The 15,560-nt window shown below is 48.4% G+C and overlaps 1 protein-coding gene across 1 annotated transcript in view; it reads right to left on the bottom strand.

The window, feature by feature from the left end:
- The window catches only part of PPP5C (protein phosphatase 5 catalytic subunit), a 49,633-nt gene extending 34,073 nt beyond the window's left edge, over positions 1 to 15,560 (bottom strand). Inside the window, exon 1 of the mRNA XM_075915268.1 lies at positions 15,338 to 15,560. Within this exon, the coding sequence (XP_075771383.1) occupies positions 15,338 to 15,458 (121 nt within the window). The 5' untranslated portion in view covers positions 15,459 to 15,560. The remainder of the gene's footprint in view (positions 1 to 15,337) is intronic.

Genomic DNA, 15,560 nt, shown 5'->3' on the forward strand with positions numbered 1-15,560 from the left:
ACCCTTTCCCCCCCTAGGACTTCCGACCCTCTCCACTGAGCCTGTCACACCCCTGCTTTCCCCTTCCAGTATCTCCCACTGAGAGAGAGCGGATCCCAGTGGGCAGGAGGAAAAGGAGGCGGCGGCGCTGACCGGTGGGGCTGCCCGTGGGCAGGATGCGCTGAGAGTGGTGTGGGGGAATTAGCAGGGCTGGTGACAAAGAACTATTGCTACTGGGCAATGTGCATCGGTAAATTCTGGCTCCTTCTCAGGTTCAGGTTGGCCACCCTTGCACTAGGTGTTCATGTAGCCAACCCTAGGTCCAGCCCAACCGAGCACAAGAGAAGATGGTCCGACAGAAGGGAAGGTAACAGAAGTTTTGTTTCATCCCATAAATATCGACACAGTTCCCCTTCTTTGTACTGGTTTAGGGACTTGACATTGAATGTGCCGGTCCCTTGCCGTCAGCATGCATGCTGGGCCCCCGTGCAGTGTATGGGATGCTGATAACATGATTTGTAGACAATAAACCTGGCCGAGCCTTTCTGCCACTGAACCTAGCCTCCGGTCTTTCCACATAGCGCCACTGAGGTCCGCTGAAGTCATTCTGTGTGCAGAGCAGAGACAGCACACAGAGAACACACATGTATGCAGGCGTGCAAAGCGAACACGAGTTCAAACAGGGCAGTGGGGAAATATCTGGAATCTGTGAAGGAGGCTAACACGTAAATGTTAATGGACTAAATGCTCTCATGGGAGCCATCAGAAAATGCTAACGAATTTTGCTGAGGATACACAAATGTTTCCAACCACAAGCTGTGGGAAACCATTGAGGAGGAGGAGCAATTGTTTTTTTTTTTTTTTAATACTACTAGACTTTGAGTATCCACACAGTTGGGGCTGATTATATTGTTGCTCAAAAGATCACTTGGGTAACTCAAAACCATTTTAAATTATCTTCCAACCTAGGAACATCACAGGGAATTGCAAAACTCCCTGGAGAGGCCCCGGCCCAACAGGAAGAAAGGATAAAACCTCCCGTGTGTCAGCAGAATGTGGAGAGACATAGCAGGTGTTTTTGAAGGAAACCATGTTGCAGTTATGGTCTTTGGGCGTGGCTGAATGGGTATAAGCTTGGTGTGAGGACGAAAGCGGACACATGCCTTTGAATGGTTGGGACATGAAGAATCAGCTGGGAAGCAGCAGGAGGAGCGGTCTATGAATGAATGGCGAATGCAGCTGGACCAGAGGAAATCTGAGGGTCTGGAATATACTCCCTGACGCTGGGGCTGGAGGAATTACGGAGTTAGCAGAGGCAGACGTGCAGAAAAGGAAGGTGGATGGGAGCCGTGTAGCTCTGCAGAGCTGGGCCAACCCAAACTGCTGTTGAGGGTGGTTCTGCTTCAGGGACAGGTGTGCTGCTGAGGGAAAAGTCAGTCTCAGAGGAGAGGCTGAAAAGCTGCAGGCCCAGTTACAGACAGGCATACTCGACAGAGCCAAAGGAGGAAGAAAAAGCTATGAGAAAGGAGCCCATAACTGAAGCTGCTGCATTCACAACCAGACTTAGCGAAGCCCTGGCAAATGAAGGATGGACAGCCCACCCCGCAATTCAGAACGCGTCTGTCAACAAGCCAGGAACGTGGGTGTTTGCAAGTGTCCCCACAAGCGCGTCGGAGAGGGCCTTGTTCATTTTCTAGACACGGAATCCCAGTTGTTCCAGGTAGATATTGAAACTACCTGGTGAAAGATTCCCTACCAAGACAGGGTCTATCGGGGTTAATACACAATATGAAGCAGCGATGCTACCTCTTGAGTTTGGCATCTAATTGGGGCAAACTGTAAACCAACCAGAAATCATGACAGATTTCCCGACCACGCCTCAGGCAATGTCCATAAAGGAGGGAGTTGAAGATGGCAGTCTGATCCTAGCGACACAAGCAGTTACGGCCATCAAACTAAAAAGCAACTCTTCCCACCGGAGGGATGGAAAGCATGGGGGACTGAAATACCAGATAGGTGGGCTAAAGATCCCCTAACCATAGGAAAAGAACAGACCCTAGTTATATTAGAAGGAGATATTCCCCCCCAATACATTAAACAAGATCTGATCCCCCAAGAAGCAAAAGAATCCTTACACCAGGACACAGAACTGGAAAAACGAGGGCTTAGCGGAAGCTATTCAACCATCTATTGCTGCCCCCATCTGGCCAGTAAAGAATCCAGGCGGGACATGGAGACTGACAATTACCAAAAACTAAATAAAACAGCCAAGCGAGGGGCTCTTGTATTAGCAGCTTAACCGGTGCTGCTGCTGTTAACCACCCCCCCCCCCCCCAAAATAAAGTGCTTCCCTGTATTTGACACAAGAAATGATGCTCAGAGCTTGCCCTGATCCCAGATTCTCTGTCTCAAATCCCTTGTGTGTTTCAAGCACCCCCGTGTCGTTTTACCTCCGGCTATGATGACGATGCACCGACCAAACTTCATACGGCGATGAGAAAAAGAGACTTTCACAAACCGGGCGAACACTGCAGCATGCGCATTGGGTCTTAGCAGCAAGCGGGACAGGAAAAGACTGTGAAAACTTAGTGCAGCCTTTGCTGCTATTCTGTCAAGCACCAGACCTAAAACGTAACCTTTCGAAGTCCTAATTACGAAGAAACGGGGACAGTCCTTGGGAATTACTCGCAATAGAGCAGGTGGATCAATTGCCAAAGAATAAGTGGGATGTACTGTAACCCTTCCCATGCCAATGGGCACTGAATCATGGCAGGGCTTACGCATTTTTGTTGGGTGTTTATTGTAGGATATGCAGAAAAGCAGGACCTTTGTAAGAGAGCCTTAAAAAAAACCAGTGGACATGCAAGCAATACCTGGGAAAATTTAAAAAAGAGCATTAACAGAGGCTCCTGTCTTGCTGCCCCTAATAATGATCTTTCCCAGTGTACAAAAAATTCTGCCTTGTCAGTATGATTACACTGGACACAGGGAGAAACTGCTGGACACAGGGAGAACCCACTAGCATGGTATTTAACAGCCCATGAAAGTAAATAGGGAATATGCAACCAAGCCGCTTTTGCTGCCTACTGGACATTGCAGAAAGCACAAGCAATCGCAGGAGTGAGCACAATTCTTCTTAAAAGCCATGGTGCCTTAGAACAAAATACAGGACTATGTAGCACTTTAAAGACTAACAAGATGGTTTATTAGATGATGAGTTTTCGTGGGCCAGACCCACTTCCTCAGATCCACTATTTGATCTGAGGAAGTGGGTCTGGCCCACGAAAGCTCATCATCTAATAAACCATCTTGTTAGTCTTTAAAGTGCTACATAGTCCTGTATTTTGCTTAGAGAAACTGGTGAGTCAAGAAAACTGTCTGAAGGAGATGAGAGTGCAAACAAGGCTATATTGTGAACAAGTTCTAATAGGGGCAATTGGTTGCTTTCAAAGACTCTCAATGGAAGGCGTGACCCTAACTGGCCAAGAGCAGGTCTGTGAACCCCACAAAGTAGTAACAGCACATCCTATTTTCTAAACCGCCCCTGTGGAGCAGATGAAAGGGGAAACCATCTGGTTTATGGACTGCAGCTCATACTATCAGGAAGAAGAGTTCTGAGATTTGCAGGGACATGCAACTTGCAAGAGTATTTTCAATATAAGTGGGAGACCACAGTTTGCAAAAGCAGCCACACTCATACTACTGCTAAAACTGATGCAAGGAAAACAAACTAAATAATTATCAGAACCAATTTGGACTGTGTCAAAGGCACTAGAATTCCCTGGTGGAGTATTATAAACTTTACCGGCACGGACAGGTCTGAGATTAAACACAAGCTACTATAGCAATGAGGAGAGAAGCTGGCAACTAATTATAACGATCAGAGTGGTTAAATAAAGCCTCATTGCTACAGTGGTAGAAACGAACATGAAGATACAGTAGCCAAAACAGCAATTGAGGATCCTTAGTGGGAAGCCACACCTGCAGCTGTAACCATCATTGTGATGCAAGAGAAGAATGAGAGAGAGAAAAGCAGGGAGGTCAATGAATGCTGCAGAAAACACAAGGAAAAGATGACTTATTACAGCAACGGATTCCAGAATGCCCTTCAAAACAGAATTATTATTATAATAATTTAAAAGAAACTACTCTTGCCCAATCCAAAGAACGACTGGGTTTTAGAAATTCCACACCAACTGCAACATTTATTTGTGGCTGGGCACAGGAATCTCTTGGAGGGGAACTACAGAAAAAAATTAAAGGGTAGACTGCTGGCCACGGCTGAGGGAAGGCAGAAGTGCACTGATACCGCTGCTTCACACATGCGGAACAAAATCATTCAAACAAATGCATCAAGCTTCAAAGTGACCGTTCCAGGGCATACAGGCAGATATTGGAGAGATACTGCCTGTAACATCTAGGAAGAACCAGTTTGTGTTTTTCACTGTTGGGGAGTTTTAAGTAAGGGGCAGAAGGATTTCTCAAAAGAAACCAAGGTAGCAATGTCACCACAAACTAGGGATGTACATTAAATGGTTAACTAGTAGGGGCTGGAGCAGCTCCCACCTCACCCCAGGCAGGGAGCTGTTCCAGCCCCCTGGGGCCACCTCAGGCTGCCTCTCAGCCAGGTGAGCCAGAGCAGCCCCTATCTGTGGCGGGCCTGACCCGGCTGGTGCACCCCTGCAGCAGGTGACAAGCTGGCTCCTCTAGGAGAAGCTGGCTGCAGAGCCTGAAGCGAAACCTCCTCCATGGGAGCAGGGCCAGCACATTTTACATCCCTACCACAACCCTAAATGCGAGAAATATTTCCCAGGTGGGATTTACCTCACTGTGTCAATTCTAATAACGAGCCAGGACTTATTGACCACGTGTACCAAAGCATGGGAACTCAGGCTGGTATTCCCTCACCACTGGACGTCCCATGCCACAGGCTGCAGGACAAGTAAAAAGAATGAATACAGCTTTTCAAAGTGGGTTATGTGAGTTATGTAATGAACTAGGAACACACTGGGATCCGGTTCTCCCAGGGATGCTCATGAGAATTTGCAGTCACCCAAACCATAGCTGGGGTTAGCCCACATGAAACACTGTTTGGAAGGCCTATGGCTAGATGGGAAAATCGAGTCTATCCCCCGGATGGGAAAGCTATTGCAGCACTGGCCCCAAAAAGCAGGATAAACAGCTTTAAATATTGGCTGGGCACAGCCCATGGGCCAGCTGCAGTACAAACTGGGTTAGGGTTAGGAAAAGCAAAAATGAACCAAGTCTTTGATGAAACCAGTAATATCCAGCCGGGGACCAACGAATGGTTAAAACTGTCCCATCGCCCAAAATTAAATGCCTCGAGGGGGAATGGCTCAGTCCACATTAGATTATAAACAAACTGGGGCCACTACTGTACCTGATCAAGAGAGAGAACCCAGCCTCGGTAGAAAAACACCATGCTGTTAAAGGAGGTTTGGGCTTGAACTGTGTTACATCTCTTGGGCTTTTTTGTGTGTTTGTTTAAATACAGACTCTCTCAAAAGATAACCATGTGCAAATGAAACAGAATCTTTTCAAATTGGTATGGAGAGTTACTAAATTTGGACCTACAGTCCATATCACCCCATACATTGATACTACTACCCTGGAACCGAATGACCACCTTTGATTTCAGTAGGTCTTAGCCTGTCTGACAGTTAATTGGAAAAGCATGAATATGGTGGAATACACACAATGTTCTGTTTGGTGATATACTAAATAGCCATCAATGTGGAAAACGGAGCAAGAAGGAAAGAAACATTCTAGATGTTGAGCCCAAAGGTCAGAGAGATAATCCAACCAAACACTCGACTGTGTGTGTGTGGGGGGGGAATCCCAGGAGAGAGGATGAACTTTTCTTGGGGTTGGATTGGAATACTGACTGGCCTTTGCGATAGAACCAAGGGCGTCCTTTCCAATGTAGAGCCATCAAACATAGTTTACAATTACACAGCTTTTAAAAAAAAAAAACGGAGAAGCAATTGGGAAGGGGGGGTTCCCCTACCAGGACACAAAATTAATCAGAATACAAGCAGTGCTGAGTGCGGGGGCAGTGAGCCAGCATGCAAGAGGGACTGGCTAACATCCAAAAATAAACCAATCGTGTCTTGTGACCAGAGGCTTTAGGTAGAAATTTCAAATAATCCCACTGTGCTGGAAGCAGCCAGCCAAGCTCATCCCACAGGGACTGTTCCGAATGTAAGGAGGAGGAAGACGGCCATCAGGCTACGCTGTCCAAGCAGCACTCTACCCCTACAAGTGCATGGAGCTGCACTGCTCCGGCCCTAAGCCGTGCAGAGAACGTTCCCAATCAAGCAACCAACCATGTTCATTGGGGAACTGAAAGAGGGCTGATTATAAGGAAAGAATCAAGGATCATGTCAAACTGTGATCGAGCCTGAACAGAACCTGAACTATTGCAGAAAACAGGCACACCTGCAATTATCTTCCCCATTGTAAATGGGCCCCCTGCGAGCTCAGGAGAAGGAGGCAGGAATGCGAGAGAAGGGGCAAAGCTCAGTTATAACACATGTAAGAGTGGAACATCCAATGGCAGTAGTAGTGGGAGATTACCTTACTCTGCGTAATACACTTGATCTCAGCCAAAAGGCCGAGAAGCGATCAGACCCATGGGAGCAGTCAATTGGCTGAAAGCTGTCAGCGCACTAATTAGCCACATGGAAAGAACCATTCAAACATACAGGGTAATTTTTATCAATGTAGAGCAGAGGTTCTCAAACTGTGGGTTGGGACCCCAAAGAGGGTCACGACAACCCCATTTTAATGGAGTCATAAGACCTGGCTTAGACTTGCTAGACAAGCTCCCTCTACTTGGGCTAAAAGCCTTTGGCTTTGGCCTTCCTACACACATCAGTGGGGCTTGGGTTTTAGCTCCCCCTCCAAACAAGACAGTGGGGATCGGGCTTCAATCTCCTCCTCCCGGAGTCGTGCAGTAATTTTGGTTGTCAGATAGGCTTGCAATCCAATGAAGTTGGAGAATCTCTGCGGTAGAGGGTACATGCATTGCATCCATTTGCATTCATTATCTCCAGTTGGAAGAAGGCCTCATGGACGGGAACTGGGTAACGGCGCCAGGCATTAGCGAACGTATGTATCATGTGCGGTTGTTACTGACACATCCAACCATGTTACTGACCTTATCGCCACAACTTACTCTACCACTAGCACTGCTCTGTCAGCAGAATGCCCACATTTGCAAACATGGCCCGAATTGGGCATCTTCCTACCTGGGATGTTAAATTTAGATTAACTGGCAATTTGCATTGACTATTTGATCAGTCCCTAAGGGCGCCTCCGCCTTTGAAGGCAGAAGCACTTCATAGGCGAAAGCATTGTGGGGAGCATGGGCCAGCGGGGGACTTAAGCAATCCTCCGCTGGCCCAGCACTTCCCGTGGCATTTCAAAGTGGCAGCACCACACGGAGCCCAGGGTCAGCTGGGGACTCAGAGTCCTCAGCTGACCCTGGGCTCCATGTGGCACTGCTGCTTTGAAATGCCGCGAGGAGTCTGGGGTCTGGCCTCAGATTCCACACGGTGTTGCCAGACCCCTTCTCTCCCCCGCTCCTTGCTGCCTCTTTCTGATAGAGGCAGCAAAGGGTGGGGGGGAAGCAACTAGTTGACTAGTGTGTCAACTATTCGATAAGCATTTGCTAATCGTATAGTTGACTAGTCGTTCACATCCCTACATCCTAACGCGGAATACCTGGAAAATGTGGGATGGACGTGCCACACAAATTACATTTCACCAGTAGGGCTACACCCGTGCAATGCCCCCAACAACTTGACTGGGATTAGGGTACAGTTATAGCATTGGAAGGATTTTCAAAATCCTTTAAAGTAACAGGGATGGGAAAAAAGTTTCACAGGCGTCTTGGGAAGCTCCACCCTTGGCATCCCTGTATGGAATACAGGATATATTGAAAACCTACAATTAAAAACAAACAGCAACATCAACGGGGTAGGAAAAGCAGTGAAAACATGGGGGCATATTAGCCTGTTGCTTAACCAACATGCAATAACTGTTGATAACATACTTCTGATTACTCACTGGTCCAAACACCTCACCACCACTCCTTTCAATGATCAATAGTTTAGAAAATAATGATGTTTCACTGGCAGCGTAGTGAGACGGGGTAATTGAAGTAATCAAACAAAGCTTGTTACAAAAAAGGCTACATAATCTGCCCCACTTTTTAAGTGGCACAGCTTTTATAACACAGGTTCAGGAACTGCCCCAGATCTCTTACAGTTTGCTAAATCTGACAGGGTGCTAGTCATGGACAGCGGGAAGAGTAAAAATATTTAAATTTGGATGATTATCCCAAGGTGGACCCAAGCTTAGAATGGTACATTAAGCCAACGGTGCAGGAAAGTTAGTAAACAACACTTAGGGGAAACACTAGCCTGATGCGTTCCTGGTGACAGAAATGGGTTCTGAATCAGCCAGGCCTGCGGCACAGCTGTGTGACAGCTACCCGACTACTGACATTAACCCAACAAAAAAGGGCCAGAAAGAACTGGTCACGGAGGTGGTACGAGTAAATGATTTGGTTTGTGCATTGGGATTGTCTAATTTCCCAATGCATGAACAAGCCTGCCCTGGGTTCTGCGTAAAGGTAAAGAACACAATGCAAATCGGGAAACATGCTCTCTGGCCAACCAGTGGCTTAAGCATATTCACGGAACTCATTCTTCCTGATAGCATCAATGATGAGGTTATTTCCCACATTATGCAATTACATTTGCATACACAGTAGCACAGAGGGTGCTCTGGTAGCCAGGGCTAATCTAATTCAACAACCGTTAGAGGAGATAGAATCCAAGAGGAGGTAGAAACACCTTAGCGGGCCTTCCAGAGGGTGTCACTTCACAACCTACTGCCCGAACACTCACGCTAATCCTCATGACTGTGCAGGAGGTCACCGTCATGTCCCTAATGGAACAGTGCTGCTGGATGCGTTATCAAAGAAAATGGCAAAATGACAGCAGCAGACTGGAAAAGGTTTGGCTTGACTATCAACAAAGCCGTGGTAATAGACAAGGTTTAGATACTTATCACACAACCGTGGGTGATTACTAGGTATTCTTATGTTATTCCATATTCCATAAAAGTAAATATTTTAGGTATGGGGAGTCCCTCCAATGCTCCATCATATTATTACATCCTTCAGTCAAAGGTCCAGACCTAACATTCCCAGGCCCACCCTATGGAAACTAAATTGGAAACTAATACCTGTCTACGGCTCATATGTGGGACTGTGAAGACCAAAGGACAGATGGGACATGAATCTGCGAATGGGGACTCCAGTCCATGAATTATTCTTTTCTGGAATGATGGATAAACATCCCCCCAAAATGAGAAAAAGCAGGGGAATGAAACACAGAGAGAGAGCGCCTCTGCAGCATGGGGCAAGACCTCAGAGGCCAGGTCTACACTTACCCCAAGATCGACGCTCTTGAAATCGATCTTCCGAGGTTCGATTTAGCAGGACTAATAAGGATCCACTAAATCGACTGCTGGGTACTCCACAGGGTGACGAGGAGTAAGGAAAGTCAACAGGAGAGTTTCTCCCATCAACCTCCCGCAATGGGAATGCTGCGGAAATTCGACTTAAGATACATCGACTCCAGCTATGCTATTCTCGTCGCTGTAGCTGCGGATCTTTTAGGTTGATTTTCTCTGGTAGAGCTCCTGGCCTGAGAGCTGAACCGCGGTAAATAAAACCAGGCCACGCTAGGAGCCAAAGACTGATTTTGTCAACAAGACGGGGCTTGCTCACAAGTTCATCATCCCACATGAACTTGGCAAAGAAACAGCTAGTGTGGCCAAGACACAATACTCCGAGAGATCACAGGCTCTCAAGAGATCATCTAAGACCAGCGATGAGTGCAGGGGACTTGGATAAGTAATATCTAGTTCATCCCTGACAGGCGTTTGTCTAACCTGCTCTTAAGTATCTCCAATAATGGAGATTCCACAACCTCCCTGGACAATTTATTCTAATGCTGAACCACCCAGACAGGTGGAAGTTCACGTAAACATCCCAGAAAGCTAGCCTAGGTCAACCCCAACAGAGCATATGCTGGTTAACAGAAGGGATAAAGGGGGATGTTTTGTCTGAGACAACAGGAGCAAAGGGGAGGTAACAAACAGATGTCCTGAAGCACAGAAGGGCAATATGTAAGTTGCTCCACCCCATAAATATCTGATTCTTTGTAGGGAACGTGTTGATGTTGAATGTGCTGGTACCTTGTCACAAGCATACACGCAGTGCACCTAATCAGCGTAAGAGACGCTAATTGGCCGAGCCTTTCTGCCACTGATCTGAGCCCATGACCTTCCTGCGGAACCAACTATCTGCACAGGGCTGGGACAGCATATGGAGAAAGCACACCCATTTGCCTGCTGTCAACACACAGCATGGTTGCTATGCTCACTAACTCCATCTCATGCGTCGACCACTTCTGTCAGAGAGATCCTGCTGAAGCCACCACACAACAGTCCCCCAAAATTCCTGGCAGAGCCTGGAGTGCCCAGAGCTAGAGAAAAGCCTGGAGACTGTGTCCCTTGCTGAGGACTAGGCACCCAGCCAGAGCCCTGGCTGGCTGTTGCTTTCCCACAGGATTCAGCAGCTGCTATATTTGAAACACTCGCTGGCTGGCTGGCATCCCCTTCCACGCAGAGCAACCTAGCATGGACACATCCCTGGGCACTCCCATCCCCCTAGCATGGACACATCCCTGGGCACTCCCATCCCCCTAGCAATCCCCTTTTAAATGAGGTCACTGATCACCATGGAGGTCAGTGAAACAGTGAAGAGCACTAGGGACGTCATGTAGTCGAACACCCGATTAACCGACAAGCCTGGGCTTATTAGCTAATCTTATCAACATGCTCACACATCCCTTGCTGCCTCTATATCAGAGGGGGAAGCTGACTTTCAAGCCAGTTCCCTGTGTGTATCAGTGCACACAAGTCGCTTCTCCCTCCCCCTGCCTGTGCTGCTGCTTCTCTATCAGAGGCAGCAACATTGGGGAGGCGGGAGCCGATAAGCAGGGGGAGCCCGCTTTCCTGCTCTGCTGAACTACCTGCCTCCCCCTTGTTGCCTCCCTCAGGGTGGCAGGGGGCTCCCCAGGAGTGAGGCCAGAAGCACACTGGCTGCCGGCCCCACCACCAGAGACTATCGAATAGCTGTGTAACGGATCATATTTGATGATGTTACATGACTATTGAATTAACCACTATCTAACATGCCTAAAGGGCACAAGCTTCTAGATCTCCACTGAATCCACTACAGGGCACAGGCTGTCCCTTCACTACGGTGATTACTCCAGGACTTTGTCCAGGCCCAATACAATTTTCTTTCCTTCCGTGGGTTGAGATCCTGTTAAGTTCAACTGCCAAGGGCAGAAATCTTCACCCTGATACTCACCCCTTGCTTTCTTTCATCCCCTCTTGTTGCAGTAACAGCCTCTGCCATGGACTCCACTAGGTAATTATGCACCGCCCCCAACCTGTCAATTGGTCAAATTAGTCAAGTTTCCCTCTCTAATTTGCCCCTCCAGGCCCTTGACTGATTTTGTGCTTTTCTCTGAAATCACTGACACATTCGTAGCAGTGAAGTCTCCAGAAATTAATTCTGTATAGCTTAAAGGCCTGCAAAGGAAGCCCCTAGTGGCAGGTTTGTTACAAATCACAGACCTGAAGTTGTATCAAACCCAAAATACGAACCTGCATAAGAGGCTGGATACCTTCAGGACTGAAAATCAATTACTTAATTTTACCTTTAAGATGGGATGATGCATCTTCCCCCCTTCCTCTCCCCGAAACACTAAACAATACCATTACACGTTAACTAGCCACCTCTTGGAAGCTAGGGCTCTGATCCTCTTGGCACATGGTAATACCTCTCCTCCTGGTAATACCTTTTATCCCTAGATTTCAAAGCACTTCCCAGTCTTTAGTTTACATACTCTCACAATCCTGCAATGAGGCACAGCTGTGCTCATTTCCCCACTAGCACAGAGACACAATGTGTGAATCTCAGTCGCTACAGTACTAAACTTGAGAACCATGATCACTGGGTCATCTTTCCACCACACATTTAACTTCAGTCTTTATGGCAACTCCTTTGAACAACCCGGGAGCACTCACAACTCATGCGTGTGTGTGCATGTGCGAGTGCAAAGGGGCTGCAACTCTTGCACAGACATACCTGATCACTCGCTCTCACTATACACTAAGCCAGGGAACAGCATCTAGATAGAAAAACTTCTTTCTCTCCACTCTTTGGTAAGGCTGGAGTCAAAAGATCTGTAGAAGTGCTATGAGCCTCTTGTTTCAGGGCAAGAGCCAATCGCTAACAGAGAGGGAAGAAGTCTCTCTTCTGATCAGGTAATTCCATCATTGTATCTTCCTCGGAAACAACTGATGCTGAGTAGGAATGTTAAAATGCAGTTAGTTATGTAATCGTATAACCGTGCACACCAGTTCCTGCCTGCCCTCCACGCTGCTGCCTCTGATTCAGAGGCAGCAGCGCAGGGAGGTGGGGGAGCTGGGTGTAACTGTGCATGTTAACCAAAGAGCACAGGCTCATCAGTTAACTGTGCACCTGGAACACTTTCACATTACCAGCGCTGACCACTGTGGAGAGATGGGAAGCCGGAACTATCTCCCACTGGGTCCGACTCAGTCTGGTATGTCCTGGTTCCCCTAGCGGGTGGCGATGCCAAGTTTTATGTACATTCCAGGACAGGAAGTGCAGATTTCTTCACAATCCTCCCTCCTGCTTCAGTGGGATTATATCTAAAGGTAAAAGCGGTGCCTGAGGGTTGGGCCCTGGCTTCCAGGCTTTCCAAGATGGGCTGCCTGCAGAGTGAAGGGTTAAAGTGAAAAGAAATGACTGACAAAGAGCAAGGAAGAAAGGAGGCTCTCTCCTGCTGGAAAGCTTTCAAAGTTGGGCTCTCAAGATGGGATCTTTTTACCAGAAACTCCCATGGACACAAGACACTCAGGCCTAAGGACAAGAGGCCTTAAAGAGCTCACACACAGGGCCGCTTCCAAGAAGGCCATGTCGGCTTTTGGACTGTACCGTACAGCAGGTGTCTCTTAAGGCAACTCCCGGAGGGCAGGGCACAGACAGTCGCTAGAGAAATCACTTGTCTGCACATCCCTCCCAGGAGAGGCCAGGCCACTCCCAAAGCCTTCAGAGCCTATGGGAACCAGTACCCTATTTGCAACACGCATCCGCAAGGCCTTCCTTCTCCTGCCAGTAGCTTGCTCCACTGATTTATTTCATCTCATTCGCTATTATCCAGCCCTGCGGGAATATGTCCTCTGTTGCATCAGACAGTACATCCCTCACCTCAGGACTTGTTTCCACATGAAAGTTACTTTAGAATTAGGTAGGGTGTAAATTTAAAGCAGAGCAGCCATCCAGGAATAACTCCATAGGTGCGCCCACTATTCCTAGAACAAGAGGGCCTTGCTGCGGCTTGGCCTAAGCCCGTTCCAAAAGGGATCAAACTGCTCTGGAAAAAGGCACTCTCTTTTCAGAATAAGCACTTATCTCCACAAGAACTTCAGAATAAGGGAGGATGTGGATTTAAAACAGAACAGCGAATCCAGAATAACAATGTGTGAATGATTTTAATCTGGAATAAGGATCTGTCTAGACAAAAATGTTGCATTGGTTAAAGTTACACCAATGTAGTTAAACCCATGCACACTGCTGTGTGGACACTTGACCTAAGAGGGCCTTGCTTCTGGTTAATTTAATCTGATTCGTAACCAATCTAAGAACAGCTGAAATGACCCTGGCTTGAATGGAAATAAGAGTTCATGCATGAGGTTTGCACTGGTTTTGGTTTTGTTTTAAACTGATTCCACTATACAGCTATTCCAGAATAGCGCCCTGTGTAGAAAACCAATCCCTCTGACAGACCAACATCTCCTCTAACACTAACCCATCAACAGCTCACTATGCTGACCTTGTTCCTCCATCCCCCCTCCACACCCACACATCCTGAGGCCCTTTCCTAGCTTGGCCCCTTTATTCTGATTTACTAGCCCAATGATGAGTATTATCAAAACTGAATCACTTCAAATGTACCAGCACTGTTAGAGCAGCACAACCCCATTTACAAAAAAAAAAAATCACTTCCTGAGTCACAATAATGGTAACAGTAAAACGTTCAAGTGCAGAGCAGGCCTCCGTGATTACAAGAGAGAACTTGGCACTGGAACTCCTGGGTTCTACTCTCTACTTTGCTACAGACTGCCTAGGTGACCCTGAATAAGTCACTTCCCTCACCCTAGGGCGATGTAGCAGCTAATTAACAAATCTGCAAACGACTTGGATATCCTGAATAAAGAGCAACAGAAGGGGAAAGCATTTGCTCTTAAGCCATAATGCCCTTCCTGTTGCCCCACTTCCCTCGCAAACGGAGTTCCAAAGGGGCCAAGTCTCCACTGCTTGCATGAGGCCTCTGTCCTGAGCGCAACAATCAATAGCGAGGATGAAAATCTTGAGCTCTTCGCTAGTGCTTTTCATCAGGAGCTCTCAGAACACTGTACTAGGCAGGTCAATATCATTAACCCCATTTTACAGATAGGGAAACTGGGGCACAGAGCAGGAAAATTTCCTGTCTATGGTCACCCCACAGGCCAGTGGCACAGCCAGGAACAAAAACCAGGCGTCAGTCCCCAGCTCTAATGACTACACCCTACAATCAACCCCCCAGGTTTAAATCAAGATGGGATGGGTTTCAAAGAGATCTGCCCTAGGAATTATTTGGGGGTGGTTCCCTGTCCTGTGCAATACGCGGGGTCAGGATACTTGTTCCCAGGGGTCCCTTCTGGCCTTGGACCCCATGACTAGAGCACACACTGTTCTAACCACTAGGCCAGGCTGCCTCTGACTACCTACCATCTTCTCTGCTTGCCCCCACAGGGTTCATTCTCTGGTAGCCCTTCCCAGCTGGCAGGATCCTCGCCCAGTCATCCCTGCCACATAGTCTCTGGGTCTCCATCTAGGGGTCCCTTCCCTGACTCCCCCCTCCAATGGCTCCCCATGTGGCAGCCCCTCCCCCCACAACTCCCCATGTGGCAGCCCCTCCCCCCACCGCTTCCCGCCCATGGCTCCTATGTGGCAGCCCCTCCCCCCCATGGCTCCCTATCTGGCAGCCCCTCCCCCCACCGCTTCCCGCCCATGGCTCCCTATGTGGCAGCCCCTCCCCCCCATAGCTCCCTATCTGGCAGCCCCTCCCCCCACCGCTTCCCGCCCATGGCTCCCTATGTGGCAGCCCCCCGCTACCTTTGAAGTACTCGTTGGCCTGGCACTTGAGGGTCTCCGCCCGCTCCGGCGCCCCTGCCTCCCCCTCCCGGGGGGTCCGCCCGGGGCCTCCGCTCTGCTCCGCCCGCTCTCCCTCCGCCATCGCCGGGCCGTAAAGCGACCCTAGCAACCGCGCGCGCCCAACCGCCCCGGCGCCGAGCGCTGCCGCAAACGCCAAGGGGGAGGGGAGGGGCTCGCGGGGAAG

Source organism: Pelodiscus sinensis, unplaced genomic scaffold, assembly GCF_049634645.1.
Source record: "Pelodiscus sinensis isolate JC-2024 unplaced genomic scaffold, ASM4963464v1 ctg34, whole genome shotgun sequence".
Lineage (NCBI taxonomy): Eukaryota > Metazoa > Chordata > Testudines > Trionychidae > Pelodiscus > Pelodiscus sinensis.